Raw genomic sequence first — 20,708 nt, 5'->3', positions numbered from 1 at the left:
TGTATAGATTATACAATTCCTTTAACACATTTTCAACTGTATATTACAAACTTGAAATAACCGAAAATTAACAATAAGTCTATAAAGAAAACACAAGAGCAAAGTGGCAGGGCAGTGCAGAGATTTGAGCTCCTCTGGCAGTGCGGGGGGATTCTGCGGCCTTTGCAATGCAGGCTTCACGGATTCAATTTGATGGAGTGAACTGCATTCCGAGTAATTTTTAATTTCATTGTCAGTACTTAAAAACTAATGAAACATATTTCTATGTTCAGCTGTTGCTTCCAAGACGTGCATTGCCTCAAAATCAGCGGTTCTTATGATTCTGGATTGTGCGCTTGGTGCATAATAAATAATAAAAAATTGTTTCCTTTTTCAGCCATTTTATTTCTTCGTCATCATCATCATCAAGAGAGAACAGGGTTCAGAACCAGTGTCTCTACGCTCTTCAACACATCGAGATTTAAGTAACAGCAATAAATATATATTTTCCGTCTTTTCATTAATGTACGTTTGCGTCTGTGTAATATATATATAATATACTTTTTCTTAATAGTTTTCCATTAGGTACCAGCCCTTACACGATATGATTAATGACAGATTTAGGTCGATAAGAGGGAATCGGGAGGAAGGCGAGTGATTGTTTTTAGATGATAGAAAAATACAGTTATCAGAAAACTATACAATCGTTAAAACCGAATCTATTCTTTTTCGTGTGTTTTGAAGCTGTTAGAACTGCGCTCTTTCAATTGAAAAAATGGACTTGAGAGAGGGAAGCGTGATACTAAATCTGATGACACTTGACATTTACAGTAAGTCACTCACTCGACATTAAAATCTTTTCAAACGCCAGGTCGCAAAATAGACTTTTTTCTCTGGCGGAGCAAAAGTTTCTTATCAGTAAAGAATGGTAAAAGTATGGCCGGATTGTAAACACAAGAGGAGCGGAAGTATCCTTTTTGTAAGGCACATTTATAACTCTAGCACACAAAAACACACACTCACACATTCGCATTTTGGCACTCATGTAAAGATGATATCTTTGGAATAAAATAGGGTTAGATAGGATATGGCTGGTTGTGTGTAATAAATATCTTCTTATTTGTTGTCGATAAGCGTTTGCAGTTGCAATACTAGATCACGCGCCAGATTGAGAACAGCCTTGGCGTCATGCCGCTCGGCCATTTCTGAAACCATGTATATTTTTGTTAAATTAAATAATCAAAAACCTATACAGACTCAGCGCACCATTGAAGAATTTAATGATGTCGGTGAAGTCCATGGCGTTGCTGAGGATGATGTCTCTGTAAGTCTCGACCAGAGCCAGTGCCAAGAAGAGGCCAAACTGCGCCGAAGCGACGTGTTTTGAGGCCCAAATCGTCTCCCAGGTGATGAACACGTCGTCGTACAGAAGTTCGCGCTTGAAGTCGAGCAAGAACCACCGGTAGCAGAAGTAAAAGTGTGTGTAGTCGCTGTGCTGGTGCATCAGCTCGAACATTTCCGAGTCCAGAATTTGAATCAATGATCTGAATAAAAGAGAATATAAAAATTGGGAAACAATGCAAATTGGAATCAAATATCCAGGATCCAGGATGGTGATCAATTAAGATATAACAATTGCAGGCAATATCATATTCTCTCGTGATAACACGGAAATACTGATTTTCTCGGTCATTTTTTCAATTATTCTTGTTTTTATTAAATTTTATGAGCATAGCAAAAAATTAAATTACGAACCGCATATTGGCAAAATGAGAGTCCATGGCGCCACCATTAGGGAAATTGGCAACCATCCTCTCCATCAGGCAGCAGAAACAAGCATACGCGAGTGCCTCGTCGTCCAGGATGACCAAAATCGGGGCAGCGAGGTCGCACATTCCTTGCATGTAGCCAATATCCAGGTGCTCCCACACGTAGCTGTATTAAAAAAATTAAAAAAGCCCCATACCTTAGGATTGATTCAACTCACGTGCACATCACATTTCGCAGTTTGTCCAAATTGCCCTCGGTGGCAAAGTACCAGTAATTTCTATCACACCGTTGAACATCTTTCTCAATTCTGTGCAGATTTAGCCCGTAAGTTTCCAGAAGTTCAGTCTGAAATATTATCACGATTTAAAAGAATTCAGATACAAAAATGAAAAAATTTCTTCTCTTCTTTGAATTAATCTTTTTTACTATAACGCCAATAATTTCGTCTCAATTGACTTGCAATTTTTTAATAAATAATAAATTTCAAAATATAACTCACGGAATAAACTCCCCCCTGGGAGCTGGCAGGGCTGACAGCACCGGATCGTGAGCCAGGGCTGACGCCACCGTCGAGTTGCTCCAAGGTGAGTCCTTGTGCATTCAAATTCGCAGTTCCTGCCTCTTCCACTAATTCGCCTTGGTTTCCACTGTCCACCGACGGGTTTGTGGTTGTCACAAGAACTGGCTCAGTCTCAACTGGACAATTATTTTGAGCAAACGGCCAATTATAGGTCAAGGTTTCTCATGAGTCGCAAATAAGAAAAATACCTTTCTTTGGTTCTCTTTGCTCTGGTTCCGCAGGAGCTGCATCTTCAAGTTCTTCTCCAACGCCTTCGTCAGGGGAAGAAGACCGTTCTTCTGAAGCCTGAAACGGTTTTTAAGTGAGTGTGAAAGTTGTAATGTTGCTCAACAAAGAGCCAAAAATATCCAGTATTGACATATTTTTCATTTTCTTGTAGAGACTATAGTATTCACCTGGGGCTGTGGTTGCGCTCGGTTGATGCCCTGCAGCAATTTTCCTGGTTCTGGAGCCTGCTGCTGATTTGAATTGTCTACATCAGGTGCTTCAAGTGAGTTTGGAGGGCAGACAGTGGGTCTACGACCTTGCCTTGGGCCACCGTCGGTAGGAGCCTCATCTGGACCTGAATCACTTGAGTCGCTCTCTTCGAAAACCTGGAAAATTAATTCAAGACATTTTGCATTAAAAAAACTAATATATTAAGTATAAAAAAGGATGCTTCAAGACAGTTTTTTAGGTCGAAAAAAGATTGAGCTAAAAATAGTAAAGTTTTAATTCAACATAATTTCATTATTCATTCCGCCCTATAAATTATTTTATTTACCGGAAAAATTGAAATTTTTCCATGCAATAGAGTGCAAATTTCTTTTTACGTTTCTCAAAAGTTGAAAAATACAAGTTTGAACTCGGAAATGTTGGGATGTTGACGGTCAGTTAGTACTTATTGAAAATATGAGAAAAGGGTAAAAATAAATAACTTAAAATATTTTGCATCCAACTTGTGTGGTATAATGGTCAGTTTTTAACAGAAATCCCCGGAAAAAATAGAGCGGAAATTCTTTTTCCCAACCCTGGAAAATCCAATTTTTTTCGTACATCATTGGCCAAATCATGGTTGACTTGAGGTGGTGCGTCTCCGGCGTTGCTCGTGCTCTCCGAGCTGAGCTTTGCCAGGTTAGCTGCCATGACCTCCTTGTCGCGCTGCCGGACGATGGCCTCGACGGCCAGCCACTCGGACATGGTGGTCTCGTAAGCTCTGCGCACGTTCAGGTCCTGCTGCTTCCGTTCCTCATCGGTGCTCTTGAAGGGAATGTGGCCAAGAAGGTAGGGCCAGACCTGCTTCCTGATGGAGTGCGCCACGCCACCGTAGTATGTGAGGCGGAAGACCTCAGCCTCGTCTGGCAGCTTGCCTTCGGAGGTCATCTCGAGCCACTTTTGCTCGGTCAGCCCGGCAGAGGCGTCGGACGGCTGCTGGACCGAGATGATGGCCGGGTGGACGAGGCCGGACAGGTGCGTGCGAACGGTGGTCAGGTGGCGGCAGTAGGCGAGCCATCCGTAGAACGCCCGAGAGATGATCTGCCGCTTCATAGTGTCGCACAAAATCTGCAGCGAGTCGCCGGGCGAGATTTTGAACGCCTTGCTCGCCAGCGGAGGCGGCGACGGCTCTGGGGGCCCTCCGTCCAGGCTGATCGACTTGGATGAGGACGTTGAGCTGGCCGTCGAGGTTGAGAAGAGCGAGGAACGCGTACCTGGCGACGGCGGCACTGGGCTCCGCGGGAAGAACCAGTCAGAGATGTCCTCGTGGTTCACCTTGCTGATGATTCTGAACACATAGTCGGACGTCTCTTCCTCGTCCAGGCTGCCGTTGCTCGCCATGCTCGTACTGCTGGAGAAAATGCCTGGCTTTTCCAATACTGCCCTTGCCTTTCGTCTCAGACGCGGGAACACTTTGCCTGAAAAACGGTCTTTGGACATAAGAAGTTGCTATTTTTAAAGGTTTTAATGGTATTTTGTTGAGTTTTTAATTAATGAAAATTTTAATTTTAATGTAAAATGGATTACTTAATTTATTATATTTTTGTTTTCCAAGAAATCTAAAACTTAATAATTTCATTTTTCAATTAACTTGATAAATGCGTGCCTCTAATAAAAAAATCGATTTCATAAAATGGTAAAACTCTAATTGTCATTTTGTCAAAAGATATGGCGATTAAAATTTAATTTTATGCTATCCAAAAATTTTGCTATTGATTTGCAAAGCAAAAATTTAAGGAAATTAATTAAATGGACAAGATGGGGGTTACTGGGATAATTGCCTAAATATGTCAACCATTACACTGCAAAAATATAATTTTTACAAGAACTGTCGTGAATTAAATTAAGTTAGAAGCTAAAGTTTAGTATTTTAAGGGTGAAAAACCTAACCAAATTTGTTGGCAATTTTTAAAAGTCTTCAAGTTGATATTTTTTAGATTTTTCAATCAATTTTAATACAATTGTCAAGACTAAACGTGACGTTGTTTCCTTTGCACCGTTTTATTATCACTGACCTTTTCCTCTCTGCGACCATAACGGTGGGTCAAGTTGGCCGTGTGGTAGTAATCCTGTCTCGAGGCATGAGAGGAAAGCCAAGAGATGGCCACCCCGTGGGAAATGGATCGGTGGGCGCTGGACTCCGTCAAGACCGACGAGCACCACCGTTCCGCCACTGTCAGCTGCGAGAAGAAGGGCGGCAATTTTTACACTCGCAACAGCACGCGACTTGTTTGCTTACCTTGCTGATGGCAGTGCACATAGACAATGTCGTCCACGTTCACGTGCAGAGCGTAATCCCAGTAGAGGCTGTTGGAAATTGTTATTGATGTAAATGCAGTGTTGAAAGCGCAGATTGCGTTAGTAACAAAATATGAATTGTAAATTGGAACAATTGCTAAATTAACTCGTAAATGTGTGTTTTCGGGAGACTTTTAAGGGTAATTGTCAATTTTACCGACCTTATTTCTCCATCCTGAATTTTACATATGTTGTTAGGGGTGTTTCATAGTGTGTAACCTGAAATTTTGAGCAAAAAATTCGGGGGCTTTTTTGGGAAATCACGATTTTCGAAAACGGAAAATTTCACATAGTAAATCCGAAATATCAAGGTATCTTCGATTCAGATTGGAATTTCGATGTGGTTTTTTTCACCTCCACACGTAACTTTTTGAGTAGAACAAATTTTCCATTGGTCAAAAATTTTTAGGTCAAAGGTCAAGGTCACAAATTCGCGTGCAAAATGTTCAATTAAAAATATCGCAAAATACGCCCCCTCGGATTTTTTTCATGAAAACGTAAAAAATGTAGCCCTGAATTTGTAGAATCGAATAGTGAAGAGAAATCGATGGAGACTCTGATAGATCGCGAGATATTTTGAATTTAAGGATTCGTGTCGCGCGTCCGGCACGACGACAATATCATCCGGCGATTTTACTTTCGTAATTTACGTCGAAATTTGATATATAACCCACATGTTATGCATATGATTACCTAGAAAAATAAACGAGCTTTCCAGTGGTGTGCTTACATTTTGTTTTGGTTTCAAACTTCTCAAGAAATAGCGGCGCGCGAAAAGAAAATACAGATTTTTCAAATATTGACATTTTTACAAATCTCAAATCTCGCGTTCTAACCATCAGAATTGCAAAAACTACCCACCGTTGGACTCGTCTCGACCTTCCCTGACCAGCTGAAAGGTTTAGGGGTGTTTACCCTCCACCCCTAACTGTAAGATGCTACATTTTTTGTTTTTTTTCTTGGGGGTTGAAGTTCAGCAACTTAGGGGTGGAGGGTAAACACCCCTAAACCTTTCAGCTGGTCAGGGAAGGTCGAGACGAGTCCAACGGTGGGTAGTTTTTGCAATTCTGATGGTTAGAACCCGAGATTTGAGATTTGTAAAAATGTCAATATTTGAAAAATCTATATTTTCTTTTCGCGCGCCGCTATTTCTTGAGAAGTTTGAAACCAAAACAAAATGTAAGCACACCACTGGAAAGCTCGTTTATTTTTCTAGGTAATCATATGCATAACATGTGGGTTATATATCAAATTTCGACGTAAATTACGAAAGTAAAATCGCCGGATGATATTGTCGTCGTGCCGGACGCGCGACACGAATCCTTAAATTCAAAATATCTCGCGATCTATCAGAGTCTCCATCGATTTCTCTTCACTATTCGATTCTACAAATTCAGGGCTACATTTTTTACGTTTTCATGAAAAAAATCCGAGGGGGCGTATTTTGCGATATTTTTAATTGAACATTTTGCACGCGAATTTGTGACCTTGACCTTTGACCTAAAAATTTTTGACCAATGGAAAATTTGTTCTACTCAAAAAGTTACGTGTGGAGGTGAAAAAAACCACATCGAAATTCCAATCTGAATCGAAGATACCTTGATATTTCGGATTTACTATGTGAAATTTTCCGTTTTCGAAAATCGTGATTTCCCAAAAAAGCCCCCGAATTTTTTGCTCAAAATTTCAGGTTACACACTATGAAACACCCCTAACAACATATGTAAAATTCAGGATGGAGAAATAAAGTCGGTAAAATTGACAATTACCCTTAAAAGTCTCCTGAACACACATAAATGGTAAAATGATGAAATAAAATTGTTTTTTATTTATATACGTACCTCTTTCTTTATCTCCCCCAACTAAACATTCAGTTTTTTTAGATAGATCACTGATCTAGAGAATTTAATTGACTGGTTATTTTTTGACTTTTTCAACCACTTTGCACATGACATTGGGAAAAATGCTGTTTACATTTTTTTCACGGGCAGTTGGGGTAAAATACTAAAATGGTTAACAAGAAATTTACAATATCCATCATTTTACCACTTTATGTGCCTCACCAATTTTTGCTATTATTCCATTTTACTCAAAACCAAAAGCAGACCACCTCCACCAGCACACGCAACAATGAATTTTCTTTCTTACTAGTCAATGATTGAGGTGGAATGGCGCCTTAAAAGGGAAACAGGAACTACTGGGGGAGATCCCTTGATGGGCAAACTAAACCTCCTGTATCGGTTTTAGTTTGGATATTTTTATTTTTAAATTGTTTCAATTTATTACCTCTTGCTCCCAGTGTCTTGCGGAGCTTCGTTATAGCCGTTCATCAACTGGTTGGGGGTCCATTTAATGGTGAGCGCGTTCGGGCTTTGGTGCAGGGACAAATACCCTGGGATGGGCTCAGTCAAGTCTTTCTGCAACACAAGTTAATTAGTAGGGCAATTAACTTTTAAGATTAGTTCAAGTTAACTATGGAATAAAAATTTGCATGCAACTTTTTAAAAACAAATATAAAAAATATCCGTGGCGACTAGGGATATAAAAACACCGGCTTTTGACAGCTAAAAGAAATGGCCAATGTATATTGTTTTATATTGTTTTATATTTGCAAAATTTTTCCCTGAAACGTATGAAAATTAGTTTTGACCAATGTGGATACTAATTATAGACTGCTGAAGCAATTTATTTTTACTATTTTTTTTTACAAAATCATACAGTTGCCATGACAATTCCAACATTTTAACAGTTTTAGAAAATAATGAAAAGGGCAGCAAAAACAATGAAAAAAATGTTATTGCTGTAACTATCTCTATTTAATTAGAGACGTCAATTGTTTTTGGAACTATTTTATTTTCTTTAGAATTAATTTTGACAGCTATATATAATAATAATTTTTGACTTAAATATGGCTCTTTGAAATTAATTTTGGAAATAAGCATTGAAGTAGCATTGCAAACAATTTTAAAGCTTATTTAGTTTAAAAGAATGGCAAAATTAAATATAATATTTCAGTGAAATATGGCAAAATAATTTTTACGAGTTGGTTTTGAGCAATTTTTGTTAAGTGTTAACTGCCTGGAATTCCATGATTCGTGCTTGTTTCAAGCCAATTACTTCAAATAGAATTTGCAAATTACATAGTAGAAAAAAAGAGCCTTTTAGTAATGAGCTTTCTATAGAAAATCGAAGAACACGCAGCAGAAGGGTAATTAGGCCCTGGCCGATTACGTAGTGCGCGGGCGAGCTAATGGCAGAGACCATTAATTATCCGTCACACACGCGGCGACGGAGGCACAAGGTCGCACACTAAAGGATGATGGATGCGCTCACCGGCAGTACGAGGACGTTGTTTTTGCCGTACAGGAGTGTGGCCCTGCTGTTTTGATGCAGGCTCTCGACGTACTCCTTGGCGCAGCTCGAGGTCAAAGGTCGCGGCATCGATTCCTCCGAGGTGGTTACGCCGTGCAAGCTTCGTCGGAACTGCCAACACACGCATACCGACGATAATTAAGTCAATCCCTCGTTCGGTCAAGCCTCGCATGTATGTGGCAAATTGAATCCCATGCAATCGGATTTGCTCCTGCGGTGGCCGTGCGGTTCGTTGAATTTCACCGCAAAATTGCGTTTTCCTGGGTCGATTATATTGGAGGAAGATTATGGGGGCAAAGGTCTGGCTGAGGCAGATATATAATATGTTTGTTTCCGTCTAATACTGAGTTGTTTCCTGTGTTTTCCTTAAGGAAAGATACACTTTTACCGGAATATGATTCGATATAGCTTTTCCTTTTTATTTTTAGATTAAATTTTGTATTTTAATTTAAATTTTCTTATTTATGGAGTTACTCTTTTTAATTCTTTTTAACTGATAACGCCGTCTACAGATTTGTTTTACCTCTGATAAGGTAACTCAAGGAACGCGACGTTTTAATTTTTGGTGAAACCGTTGAATCTGTGTTAGCTTTTATGATATGAATCGTGCACACTGCTGGAAAGTTTTCGATTTCAAAAGTTAGGAAAATTGATTTGAAAAAAAAACAGTTTTGCTCAATTTAAATGAAAATTTGGTTCATAGACCATGTTTGAAATTTTTTACTTTTACTTGTAGCATTTTTTTATGTTAAAATGATGTAAATTCTAATTTTATCCATCAGAGAATTTTGAAATTTAAGCCTAGGCCGGAAATATAATTTTTAAGACGTTGAATAGGAAAATATTGAATCTCAAAATGGGATGAGATATTTTTCCAAGAATGTACGGTCAGGAAATATTATTCGAAAATTTTACTAGTCAAATTTTAGAAATAATATCCCAATGAAAGCTATGGAGCCACATAACCTCAGAAAGTTTGAAAACAATGTTTCAAACCATTAATGAGCTATTTGCAAATTCCTCAGCGAATGTCGAAAATTCAGTGATTTTCTGTAGAGCTAAAATAAATAATAAATCCGTTTAGATTTTAAATATTTGGAATGTAAAGGTGAATATTGAATTACGCATTGGATGTTTTGAAGTCGAGTGGAAAAATAAATTCTTTCGATTCGAGCTTATGAAAAAACACGTTTTCCTTCCACAATTTTCCATCTCTAGTTTAAGATTTCTTCTTCAAAGTAAGGGTAAAAATAACTTTTTTCATACACTCTGATGAAAAGCACGCAAAGAAGGAAAGAAAAACTGTTTCATAAAGATGTGTACTGAGCAGAGCACTTTCAATTATTGCTCAAGAAAATTCAGTGCAACGACAGAGTATATTTTTCATATATTTTCCTGCTCACGGAGAGCCGCAGGCCAATGTCAATATCCGTGCATACTTCATTTCTGAGGAGGTCGCCATCTTTACGGCCTTGGAAAATGGCAAGTCAATAATGTCCGTTTTTTACGCAGATGGCAACAGCAGGAGTTTTCAAATCTAACTTGCACGGCCGGGGAGGTGTTTGATTTTTATTTACATGCAAAATGGGTCAAGCGAGCACGGAAGCGGAAAGTGCGTGATTAGAAGGGAATGATGTCCATGATGGAGGAGGGACCAAAGTGGGTGTAAAAGTTGGCAGGTCGGGGCCGAGATGAAAGGGCCGCGGAGACAAAGCGAAATGACAACATCCTAAACCAACACGAGCGAGATAAATGGTCGTGGGGGTTGCACGTACGCAGATGGCGTAATGTTTGTTGACCGCTAAAGCAGCATAATTTCCCCCGAGTGCAATTACGTCCCGGCCGCGGAGCTGGCAGGCTAAAAGCTGGCCTGAGCGCCTGCAAGCTGTGCATTTATGCAGCCGGGCGGACCCGTATGCTCAGCGGGCTGCATTTGTGATCAATAAGGCGTGAAAATTTGTACTCACGTTGAGCGCGGGTCTTCTAGTGACCGGAGGAGTGCTCGAGTTGTGACCCGAAATGCGGTGCCGCTGGACGAGTTCATCTGCCGGAGGGTCGGTCCAGAAGTGGTCCTGCGTCTTGGTGCGCGAGTAGTCGAGGGCACACGGTCCGACTGTGTGGGCAACCAGAAGGAACATTAGGACTTCTGATTATAATTCGTGAGGATTCTGTGTCTCTGGGGCGCGAAAAGAGAAGCAGTCAACCTGTTTGCTGCACGAGGGGGTGCCGGGGCTGGCAGGGGGCGGCCGACGCGATCAATACGTCAGTGCGTGAACATGGCCGTCGCTCGCAACTTGTTGATTCTCTCTGCCTGCCAGCCTGCCTGCATGGCACACGCCCTATTTCACTGTTTTCCTACTGTCTGCTAACTGGGCATGCTAAAAGCTTTGTGATGGGCTCATGACACAACGGAGATCGCATTAATTACGAAAATTGGCTTTTTCGGCATGAGGTGATAATTGTTTCGGATGAAACTACTAATTTATAGCAAGACTTAATTATTTTAGTTGTATTTTCGCAGAAAACCCACTCGCTTAGACCGAAATGGCTGTTTATTCGCTCGTTTCTACGTTTTATTCTGTCTATTATTATTATCATTATTCTGCAATTTTTTAACAAATTAGTTGGCCTAATATAGTTTCTAGGTCAATTTAGACGATGTTAAAACTTGAGAATTTTTAAAGCAATTTTTTTTTGTAAAAGGTTTTGTAAATCAATTGAAGAAATTATTGCGCATGACATACAAGCAAACTGAAAACTGCGAGTTTTTAGATTCAAAATTGATTTTAATGCACATAAGCAGGGTAATGAAAGCAGGGTAATTCTTATATCTTGATAAGTTCTGTATAAGAGTTAAACGCGAGTAAGTACATAATTATTTTGATAGTTTTTGTCGAGTTCTAACAATGAGCAAAAAACTTCTCAATTGATTATTACTTACCCTAGAACTGATATCAATTAAAATAAGTTACTGAACCTTGATTTGATTTAAAATAATTATATAATATTATAAGTACATGTAAATGTAGAATATTTTAATTAAAAAAAATTTCGTTAGAAAAATATGAAGCAGGTTGCAACATTTTCTTTTTAAACCTCGAAAGAGTAAAATTGTTTAGTTTTTCTTAAGCCATTGCAGTAGAAAGTATTTACAAAGGCAACACATTCAAACACGTCAAAACAACCACGAAATTAACCATGCAAACCATGCAAATATTTTGCAAAATAGCAGGGTCTCAAAATTTGCTGAAAACTCGCTTGTTACATAATAGTAATAATAATAATTTTTTTATACAGTGAAAATATTGGATTATATAAAATTTGTTGCCTAGAAATTTCCACTTAAAGAGTTTAAAATTTGGAAATATTTTCCCTTTCCAATTGAGAATTTGTACTCATGCACGGATTTTAATATAGTTTACATCTTGAAAATTATTAAGATGTTTTTCATAGTTAACCTTTAAAATGGCTCAAAAACTAGAATTGCAAGATTTGCGCTCGTTTGATATCTGGAAGCTAAAAAATAGTCTAAAATTCACAGCCCCAGTTTAAATTTTTGCTCTTTACAAATATTTACCATTTTCAAATTTATTTAAGTTTTGTTTCAGTTTGAATTTTCACGCCTCTTTGTCAAATTCTGGGTTTACCAGCTTTATAAATAAATAAACATGAAAGCAGTAAATTGAGGTATTATACATGGCCCAATTTCACGCTATGTGACCAAAATAATTTTATTCAAGACTGAAATTTATGCAAATCGAGTCAAAAAAACTCTGCGGGACAGTGCCAACCAATAAAACTCTCTATTCGAACTGCTCGACAAAGGGAAAACACATTCATTTCCTCGCTGCCAGATCCGCACATGCAAATTCCTCCTCCAAGCGACAATGGCGTGTTCTTGATTTTATTATCTGCCGACAGAGACGCTGTCGACTTCGTGCGACAACAAAATTATGCACGTGAATATAAGAGGCAGATATAGGTTCCGTCGCCTTTGAGCTGGAGCGGAATTCGTGACGGAAATTCAATAAACACACCTCCCGCAATCCCAGCATAGATAAAGCGGGAAATGTGTCATCTCTCGTTGCCCTTGTGTGGTTAATGTGCTATAAGATAGCGGTTTAATCGAGATTCGGAATAACATGCGAGATTATTATTGAAATAGCACGGCTAAATAGGGATTGCAAATTGTAAAACTAATATTTCCACTATCTAATTCATATTTCAATGAAGCCATCATTCATAATCCTCTTTGTTGATTGAGGCCGCATTATCTCTCATGTTGTTATTTCATACAAATCAGGCGTGCAGGACAGCACAAAGCAGAACAATTAGCCGAGCACAAATGCACTAACGACTACTGCTCGTCAATTTTCACACAACCGTCGCAAATTGTCACAATGGACGCTCGCTCCTCTTCTGCACATATATAATATCATGTTCCTAGTAGCGGCATCAATTGCAGAGGCCGGAATGAATAGGGAATGAAATGAGGAAATTTTGCAGCAAAGGGAGAAAGTAAAAATATGCTTCTTTATGAAATTTTCCAAGTCTAACGCAGTTTTCTCGAAATTGCTCTTTTCAAACTCTCTCCTTTTTATGGAGGATTTAAAATTGGGGATAGTAAACAAAAACGAGGGGCAATAAATTTAAACGGAGGTTGGTTAAGGTTGGCATTTTTAGATGGTTTTGGAGCCAATTCACCTTCAGTGTTCGAATCCGCTTATACTTGGCGTCAGCTGTTACTTTCGATTTTAATGCACTGTCACTGCGATTTAAGAATCAAACCTGCCTCGTTTTATAAACAAAATAAATCAGTTCAGCGAATCGCCGATGAAAAGTTAGCAAAGATTTTTATTTAAAAAATTGTTTGTCACGTTTCTATGGCGTCTGGCTGGACTGATTTTTGTTTTTAGAACATCCAAAGAAATCACTTTAAAGGTGCTAAGAATAGGAAGTCATGAAAGAAAAATGGTCGAATATCTTTAATTCCCAACCTGCTTCAATTGTTCTGCATGATCAAGCAGGGAATGAAAGATCAGAAAAAAATTTCTCAGCTTCTTACATGCATAAATTATTTACCGGCCGTGGGGCGTGCACCGTACGCGAGAAGAATACCCATGAGCAGCTCGGGAAGGAAGGGATGCTCATTAGGTTGGAAATGCAATTCAATGGAAAGAGATGAGCGTCTCGCAACAGACGCGTCCTACTTCCTCGCCGTAGGGATCTTCCTCCCAGAAGAGAGCATTGTTACGCAGCAGTTGCGTTAAATATATCCCGAGAACTCTTTCGTAGCTAGCAGCTCAAGTGGTGCGTTGGAAAATTTGCCTCTCAAAATTTAAAGAACGAGAAGGATTGTTCCCGCTGCAAGGGGCGTCCGACCAGAAAATTGGGAAGCCTCACTAACGCGGAGTATTTTGATATTGAAATTGCCGTGGGCGGAGTCAAATTGAGAGGAAAGCTGTACACAAACGCGATGGCCTCTGCAAAAGACTGGTGGTTGTTGAAAGCCTTTGTTCATGTCACAATGTTCCACGAAATGCGATAAAGAGCCAATCGAAAGTGTTGTTTTTTTTTACCTCGTTTGCAACCACAAATTTTATATACAAAGGAAACAAACAGTGTTTGGAGCACCCTAAAAAAATAAACAAAAGCCAAAGAAAAAATAAAACTTTGCTTTGAGTGATACAGCGCTATTTTCCGATAATTGGGGAAAACACTCACCTAAAAGTGAACTAAGAATTGATCCGTAGTCTGGATCCGACACCAAAGCATCCTTCTCGTAGTATTTGCTGAAATTAGAGTCAAATTATTTAACTGTATGTTGGTGGGAAACTAAAAATAAATTTCATGTTTAACATTTACTAAGAAAATTTAATAAAAAATTAAGAGGAATATTATTTCTAAAAATTATAGATTTCGTGTTCTTTTCAACGGATATAGTTTACCAAATTATTCTACACGATTCACATTATGAAAGCCTACACACATTCAATGTTTGCAAAAAAATAAAACGTGCGACATCCTTTTTAGAGATTCCTTGTTAACAGGCTTTTAAAAGCTCTCGATAGCTTTGCTGGTTCTTTACTGCTCTTTCTCTCCTACTTATGTATCCAAGACCTGTATAGACGTCTATTTGAAGCTTACAATTAATTCTTTCATAGATGAACCAAAGATTGGAAAATATTTTATCATTATTATGCTTGTTTATTCTCACCATAAAAAAGAGCTGAGAGGTTTGATTTAATTAAATCTTGAGTTAAAATTTATAGCACATAGTTACTATGATGCTTATAAAAATATTTTAAGTAGTTATTATATAGTGTTAAAATTATTATAAAAATACTTAAATAAAAAATACCTGCTATTTTGTACGAGGTGGTCGATAATCTTGGCGAGCTGCTTTTCAAAAAGCGCCAACCGTAACCACAGATAACGCGGTGTGGTTGTTGCGGCGATGAGGCCTGACGTGGACAACGAGCTGCTGCTGCTTGATAATACACCGCTGGCCGAATTTTTCTTGATCAACTGCGGCTTGATGAGTCTGTTTGTGCTGTCGCCGCTGGACGACGAGCGCCGGTTAGGCTCCGAGTTTTCGATGTCTTGCACCATGTGTGAGATGGTGGCTGCCGGAGCGAAACTTTTGCCAACTTTGTGCAAAAGCGCCGTCGTCGAGCTCGTCTTGAAGAGACCGAGCGCCCGGCGCCGCAGCCCTTGCGACAGGCATGCCTCCACGGCAGCTGCAACAGCGACAAAAGTTCAAGTCTGCACTGCGCTTTTATTGCCAATATAAACTTTCTGAGAGTTTTATTGTGACTATTTGATCGAATTACGAATAAATCTTCGGCTGTAGTTACAATGAAAACGACTGACGTGATTCTTTTAATTATTCTCGGCACCCCATTGAATCATATTTAATCAAGATTGGAGGATTGAGGGAAGTGATTGTCTCTTTTAAAAGTGCTGAAATCCAGATAACGAAGGAGAAAATTCTTTAATTTTAAAATTGAATAAGTTTAATTCGGACAAAATCATGTAGATAAAACAAATATGAATTATTTAACATAAAATTGTAATTAAACATTCGTTGAGAATCTATAACTTTTTCCATGCTTTATGCCAGCAGTCATCTAAATACTCTGTTAGAAACAACTGATCCTAACTCTAGCAAGAAGCAAGATAGGATATGGACTTTAAAATTCTCTGTGCTAAGGCTTTCAAAACCTAACCGCCTAAATTTGACATTAAAGGCCCCCTATTTTGGAGAACAATTTAATTAATACGGAAACACTAAAAAGACGTGATCTTTTGTTCAGAAAATCAACCTGACAGGTGGGTAAGAACCGTCTAAATTGGATTAACAACCTAAAATGTTAAAACCCATCTAAACATGGAGCCTAAAACGTCTTAATAAAAATCCATCAATATATTAATTAAACTTTAAAAAAAAATTACTTCATCAACTCTATTCATCTGGAATTAATCTTTCTTTTGGAGCTCATTACGCGCAGAAAATCTGGTAGCAACAGCAAAGGAAACGGGAAATCAAAAGGAAAAAAGTTCTTTTGGCATAATCAAAGCTTTTGAACAAAGAAATTCACAGCCAAGTCAAAGGGGCGTCGAAAAGTCAAACGAAGAATACTAGCTTGGCGTGGATAAATGAGAGCTGTCGCAGAAACAGTCCCTTTGGTCTCCTTTCTTCTGAGAGACTCCTTGGAAGTCGTGGTGTACACGTTATTGATTGCGGGAGCAAAGGGTTCGTTTCGGTCAAGGCCGGTTGAGCGGTTCAAAAGACACGAGTGTGTCGAAGCAGCATTGGGGTTCGAGTACGCGCAGCACTACTTGTGAATTATGCGGGCGTCGAGCATTGTACGCTTGAATAGTGGGCAAGCGGAAAAAGTGGGTCAAACCAGGTGATACGCACCGCACAGGGAGGTGATGGAACTGCTGTCCTCGTGGACGAACTTCCTCGTCACGGCCTCCTCCATTATCTGCTTTACCTGCAATCAAAATTCCACGCAAATTTATCAAAGGAAGTATGTTAACTCGAGTTTTCAGGTTTCGCCTTGTACTCTTTTCACGAGAAATAAGTTTTATGAATTTCAGGAAAAAGCTCATGGTAATAATATTTATTTAGGAAAATCTTTGATGAGACTAAATTTCACTGGCCGGGATTGAGGGAAAAAATGGCTCGACCAGGTAAAGCAAATTCGACGAAATTTATACCAGAAATCAGTCTGTACAAGAAAATTGCGTCATAAAATTTGTTCGACAAAATATTCAATTCTACGGACTTACGGATTTTTTTTAATTTTTTAGACATCCGCGGGGAGTAATTTTAAAGATAATGTGGGCTTTTGGATTCCAACAACAATTTTGATGACCTAAGTCAAGTTCAAAGTTCATAACTGTTAATTTTGAATTACAATTTTGAAAATTAGCTCAGGATTTTGAAAAAAATGCGCTTAAAAGTTGTCTCATGGCATGAGTAAACTCGTGTGAAATTTTGTTGTTGTTGCGATTGTTTTTGCTGTCAATAAATTCCATTTTAAAACTAAATAGCATGACTTTTTCGTGTTTAGCAAATATTGAAAATTCAAAATCTCGGAAAAAATTATAAGTTTGTACTTTTTTCAATGGAGTTGAAATATAGCATATATTGTTAGGGGTGGAAATTGATCTAAAACGTGATAGTTATAGTTAGTAGAAAAAGGTTACTATGGATCAATGATTTAGACTGACAATTTTCGGCATTTAATTATACGATTAAATGCTGATTTTCATTGAGTATTTTCCTTGGCAAATTTACTTATTTCATATTTTTACAATTTTTTTCAGGGAACTAAGATTATTTCTTAAAAATTTAAGGCAAAAATGTCTCGTTTTAGATTGCTTAAAATATATGAAAAATAAAGCGAAAGCAACAATATTCTTGTCTTTTAAACAAGACTGAATATATTCACTCCTCAAAATGTTATTATATGGTGTCAGTTACATTTTAATAACAAATTTGAGTTCCTAGTCTTATTCTAACAATTTCTAGATACCAAGCGTTCTTTTTGACAAAATTGTCGACTGAGCCTGGAAGAGTTTGAGTCAGCGCGTATGATGATGCAGAATATGAAGGGCACCGACTTGAGCCAAAATCAATTACCAATCAAGCTGACGTTTGCGGAAAAAATCCATTGGCACGAGAATCAATCAGTTTTGGCACATTCTATTCTGCTTTGTTAACTACTGACAGGCTCCTCTCTCCCTGAAGGAGGCAAAGACAAACTCGTCTTCTTTCCTCGAGACGTTGATTCAACACTTCTTTCGCTCTCGCAGACGTACGTTTCCAGAGTTAATGGGTTTGAGCTTTTTCCCCGTTTTGTTTTGATAAACCGAGAAAGGGAGCGCGTTAAAAAGCTGACGGAGACTTTGGCACGCCATTAAGAAAATTGGAAAATTCGCTAGTCTAGATTTTTGGCACGGCGTGTTTTCGCGTGCCAAGAGAGGAATCGCGCGCGTGACGTCAGTGTGCTCCCTGTCGCCATGGCAACGTCTCCAAATAATAAAATCTCGGCGCTCTTTACGCTCCAGTAATGTGCGTTTGTATCACCCCGGATAATAAGGCTGGACTCACCTCTTTTTTGACATTTTTGATCAGCTTATCCTTGTAGTTGTCCGCCGGGGCAGCATCTGAAAGCAGAAAACGGTTTTCGCCGTAGGATCAAAGCAGGTTTTGCCGTCGCAGGCACTTTAGAAAAAATAAAAGCCTGGTGACGGAAGAGAGAAAAAGAGATTCGGTTGCTATCGCTCATGCACTTCCTTTCCACGTGTGCCACCGCCTTATGATTTTCCCAGAAGTTCGCACAGCTCAAATTGGATCGATACAAGGCGACAGTTATTATTTTAATTGTTGATGCAATAAACAGTTGATCGATAAACAATTTATTGTACAACTAGCAACATTCTAAATACAGTAAAAATTAATATCAATTAAATATCAAGTAGGGAGACAGTCCTCACCATTTGAAAAGCATGATAACTTTGCAGCCACTTTTCTCAAAAATTTACAGCGCTACTTTCTTGCTCAATTAATTTTGCTTCAACTGATCCTAAGGGATGAGTTCGTGCATTGGCAACAAAGATTTTCCAGGATTTTGCAGTATCAAAATCCTCTTTAATTGGCCAGTAATGATCATGATATAACGAGCGTCTTTTGTCACGATCCGATGGCGAAAAATTGATGCCGCACTGTGTTCAGAGCGTAGGCACCAAGGCTTTTCGCGTCAGCGGTCTCTCATTTTGCATGTTGTTTAGAGCAGGGAAGCTATGAAACCGCGTTTAATTGGAATTGCAGTTGTTGTTCTCTTGAACTAGGAATTAATTTCGCTCCTCGAGCAGAAAATAATGGGCTGATTAGATTTTCTAGAGGCCAATAAAATCTCTGAGCCATGAAATTGGCCTATATATTAATTGATTTTCGAATATGTGAACGCAGTGAATGAGTTGTTGGCTTTGGTGACTATGAATGAGCATGTTGAAATTTGAAACTAATGATTGAAAGGGTAAGAAAATTCGCATTTTTATGTTACAATCTAGTTCGAAGTGATTTTACTGGTATAAAGGAAATCACTAAAGAAAAAATTGGAAAACATTCGAAACCAGTATACGCGAATTCCTGAACCATCTAAATGGAGCCTCTAAACCGTCTAAAATAGTTGTTTTACCCAAACCTAACAAAGAATAATAACGATCAACATTATTATAGACTCTCTCGTGATGAATTCAAATTTCCCTACGCTTCAAGGTTTGTGGATATGTGTTACTTGTTTGCGGCCCCTTTAAAATTTTTTGGAACAACATAATAATGCCTTAATATCTTTATGTTATTTTATCAATCGCAAGTAACTCTTTCTTCTTCTTTTTATAGAGCAAAATTTCCACAAATTTCCACAAGAGAAGTTACTAATACATTTCATTTTTTAAACAAGGCGTGTTTAATGAGTTAACTTTTCGCAGTAACATTTTCTAGAATTCCAGATATCATTGATTTTTTTTATTGAAATCTATGAAAATTATTTTAAGTTGTGTTTTGAAGCAAGAATTTTCAATTGAGACAGAAATTGTAAATCGTAACTTCTCAAATTATACTAAAATTGAACCAATTGTGAAAATAATTTTGTAAATGAACACACAGCGCTCATGCTGTGGGTGTAAGCTTCAAATAGAAATGAGTTGAAGAGCAGAGGTTAAGTTAAAAAAATATACTCTCTTGTTGAAGCAAGTAATTAAACAACAACTCTTTGTTGACAGACAGAACTGCCAGCCTTTCTGGAAAGATTTGTCACTCTGAAGTTCACATAATCAAAACCAGGGAAATGACAAAAGCACTATCAAAATTAGAAATCTAACCAACTTTGTGGCAAACAGTAGATCTATCAAATAACCGAGCTAACCGTTACTACGCGCCCGGCGATCAAAAAAGTAATAATTTTTATCTACCCTAAACTGTCAGTAAGAGAGTTCATCATTTCATATATTTCCAACACAGCAGCGGCGGCTTTTCCTAATGGGAAAGTAGTCTCAAACTTTTCCCATTATAGTCAAGCGAAATGATTGAAAGAGAGAGGAACATACTGAGTGAGCTGTAGTGCTATATGACTCTCAAGATCGATATACGGGAGAGACGTGTGAGCATGTAGTGTGTACCAGAGGCAAATAAATTTTCAGCTCGAAAGGTGATCGCCCGTATGCCATCCATAGCCCTCCTATATGTGAATTTAACGAATTTAATTCACTCGCAGCGCACATATATGGGGGCTTTAAATGATAAAGAGGGGGAAAAATAATGTTTCAGTTCTTTAGCTGTCAGATTCTTTTTTTTATTAATCGTAACACAAGAGAACTCATTCTCTGTTAGTAAAGCCATTTAAGGCAGAAAATCGATAAAATGCAGTGCGAAATGAGCGTGAAACTAAGGCAGATCTTTTTGGCTTTAACTTCTGTCGTTTCCGAGCCCTTTCAAAGTGTCCTCCATTCCCTTAAGAAAAGAGCAAGAACAATTATGTACCTGTTGATATGAATGACATGGTCGGTGAACGTCCTCCCTGCACTCTTTTCCACCTCGATCTGCCTAGTGCCTGCAAAACGCCTTTACGCTATACTACCCAGCATACACTACAACGAGCCTATGCCACCACTCCACACTTCCCGAGCCTGATTTCGTTCACGCGCGCGCACCCTTCCT

General features: G+C 38.5%; 1 protein-coding gene across 4 annotated transcripts; it reads right to left on the bottom strand.

Annotated features, from left to right (window-relative positions):
• Positions 1 to 395: 395 nt before the first annotated feature.
• LOC135947279 (small G protein signaling modulator 2-like) lies at positions 396 to 20,686 on the bottom strand. Of its 4 annotated transcripts, none has more exons than XM_065496001.1 (19): positions 20,532 to 20,686; positions 18,099 to 18,154; positions 16,398 to 16,473; positions 14,835 to 15,213; positions 14,198 to 14,265; positions 10,441 to 10,586; positions 8,435 to 8,584; positions 7,388 to 7,518; positions 7,250 to 7,333; positions 5,043 to 5,110; positions 4,819 to 4,983; positions 3,365 to 4,233; positions 2,725 to 2,922; positions 2,518 to 2,614; positions 2,249 to 2,445; positions 1,967 to 2,094; positions 1,735 to 1,914; positions 1,246 to 1,523; positions 396 to 1,184 (listed from the first exon to the last, which is right to left on the bottom strand). In XM_065496001.1, exons 1-19 carry the CDS (start codon positions 20,548 to 20,550, stop codon positions 1,096 to 1,098), a joined length of 3,378 nt encoding a protein of 1,125 aa, XP_065352073.1. In that variant the 5' UTR covers positions 20,551 to 20,686; the 3' UTR covers positions 396 to 1,095. The 4 variants fall into 4 exon arrangements, with proteins under 4 accessions (XP_065352073.1, XP_065352074.1, XP_065352075.1 ...); XM_065496002.1 differs by having other exon boundaries at positions 3,365 to 4,221; positions 20,532 to 20,685; XM_065496003.1 differs by lacking the exon at positions 7,250 to 7,333 and having other exon boundaries at positions 20,532 to 20,685.
• Positions 20,687 to 20,708: the final 22 nt, after the last annotated feature.

This window comes from Cloeon dipterum, chromosome X (genome assembly GCF_949628265.1).
Source record: "Cloeon dipterum chromosome X, ieCloDipt1.1, whole genome shotgun sequence".
Lineage (NCBI taxonomy): Eukaryota > Metazoa > Arthropoda > Insecta > Ephemeroptera > Baetidae > Cloeon > Cloeon dipterum.
This window is presented reverse-complemented; position numbering and strand designations above follow the sequence as displayed.

Coding starts and splice junctions, on each gene's coding strand:
- LOC135947279 (XM_065496001.1), bottom strand. Junction 7,334..7,387: donor CAAGACACTGGGAGCAAGAG/GTAATAAATTGA, acceptor AAACCGATACAG/GAGGTTTAGTTTGCCCATCA. Junction 2,095..2,248: donor CCCAGGGGGGAGTTTATTCC/GTGAGTTATATT, acceptor ATAATATTTCAG/ACTGAACTTCTGGAAACTTA.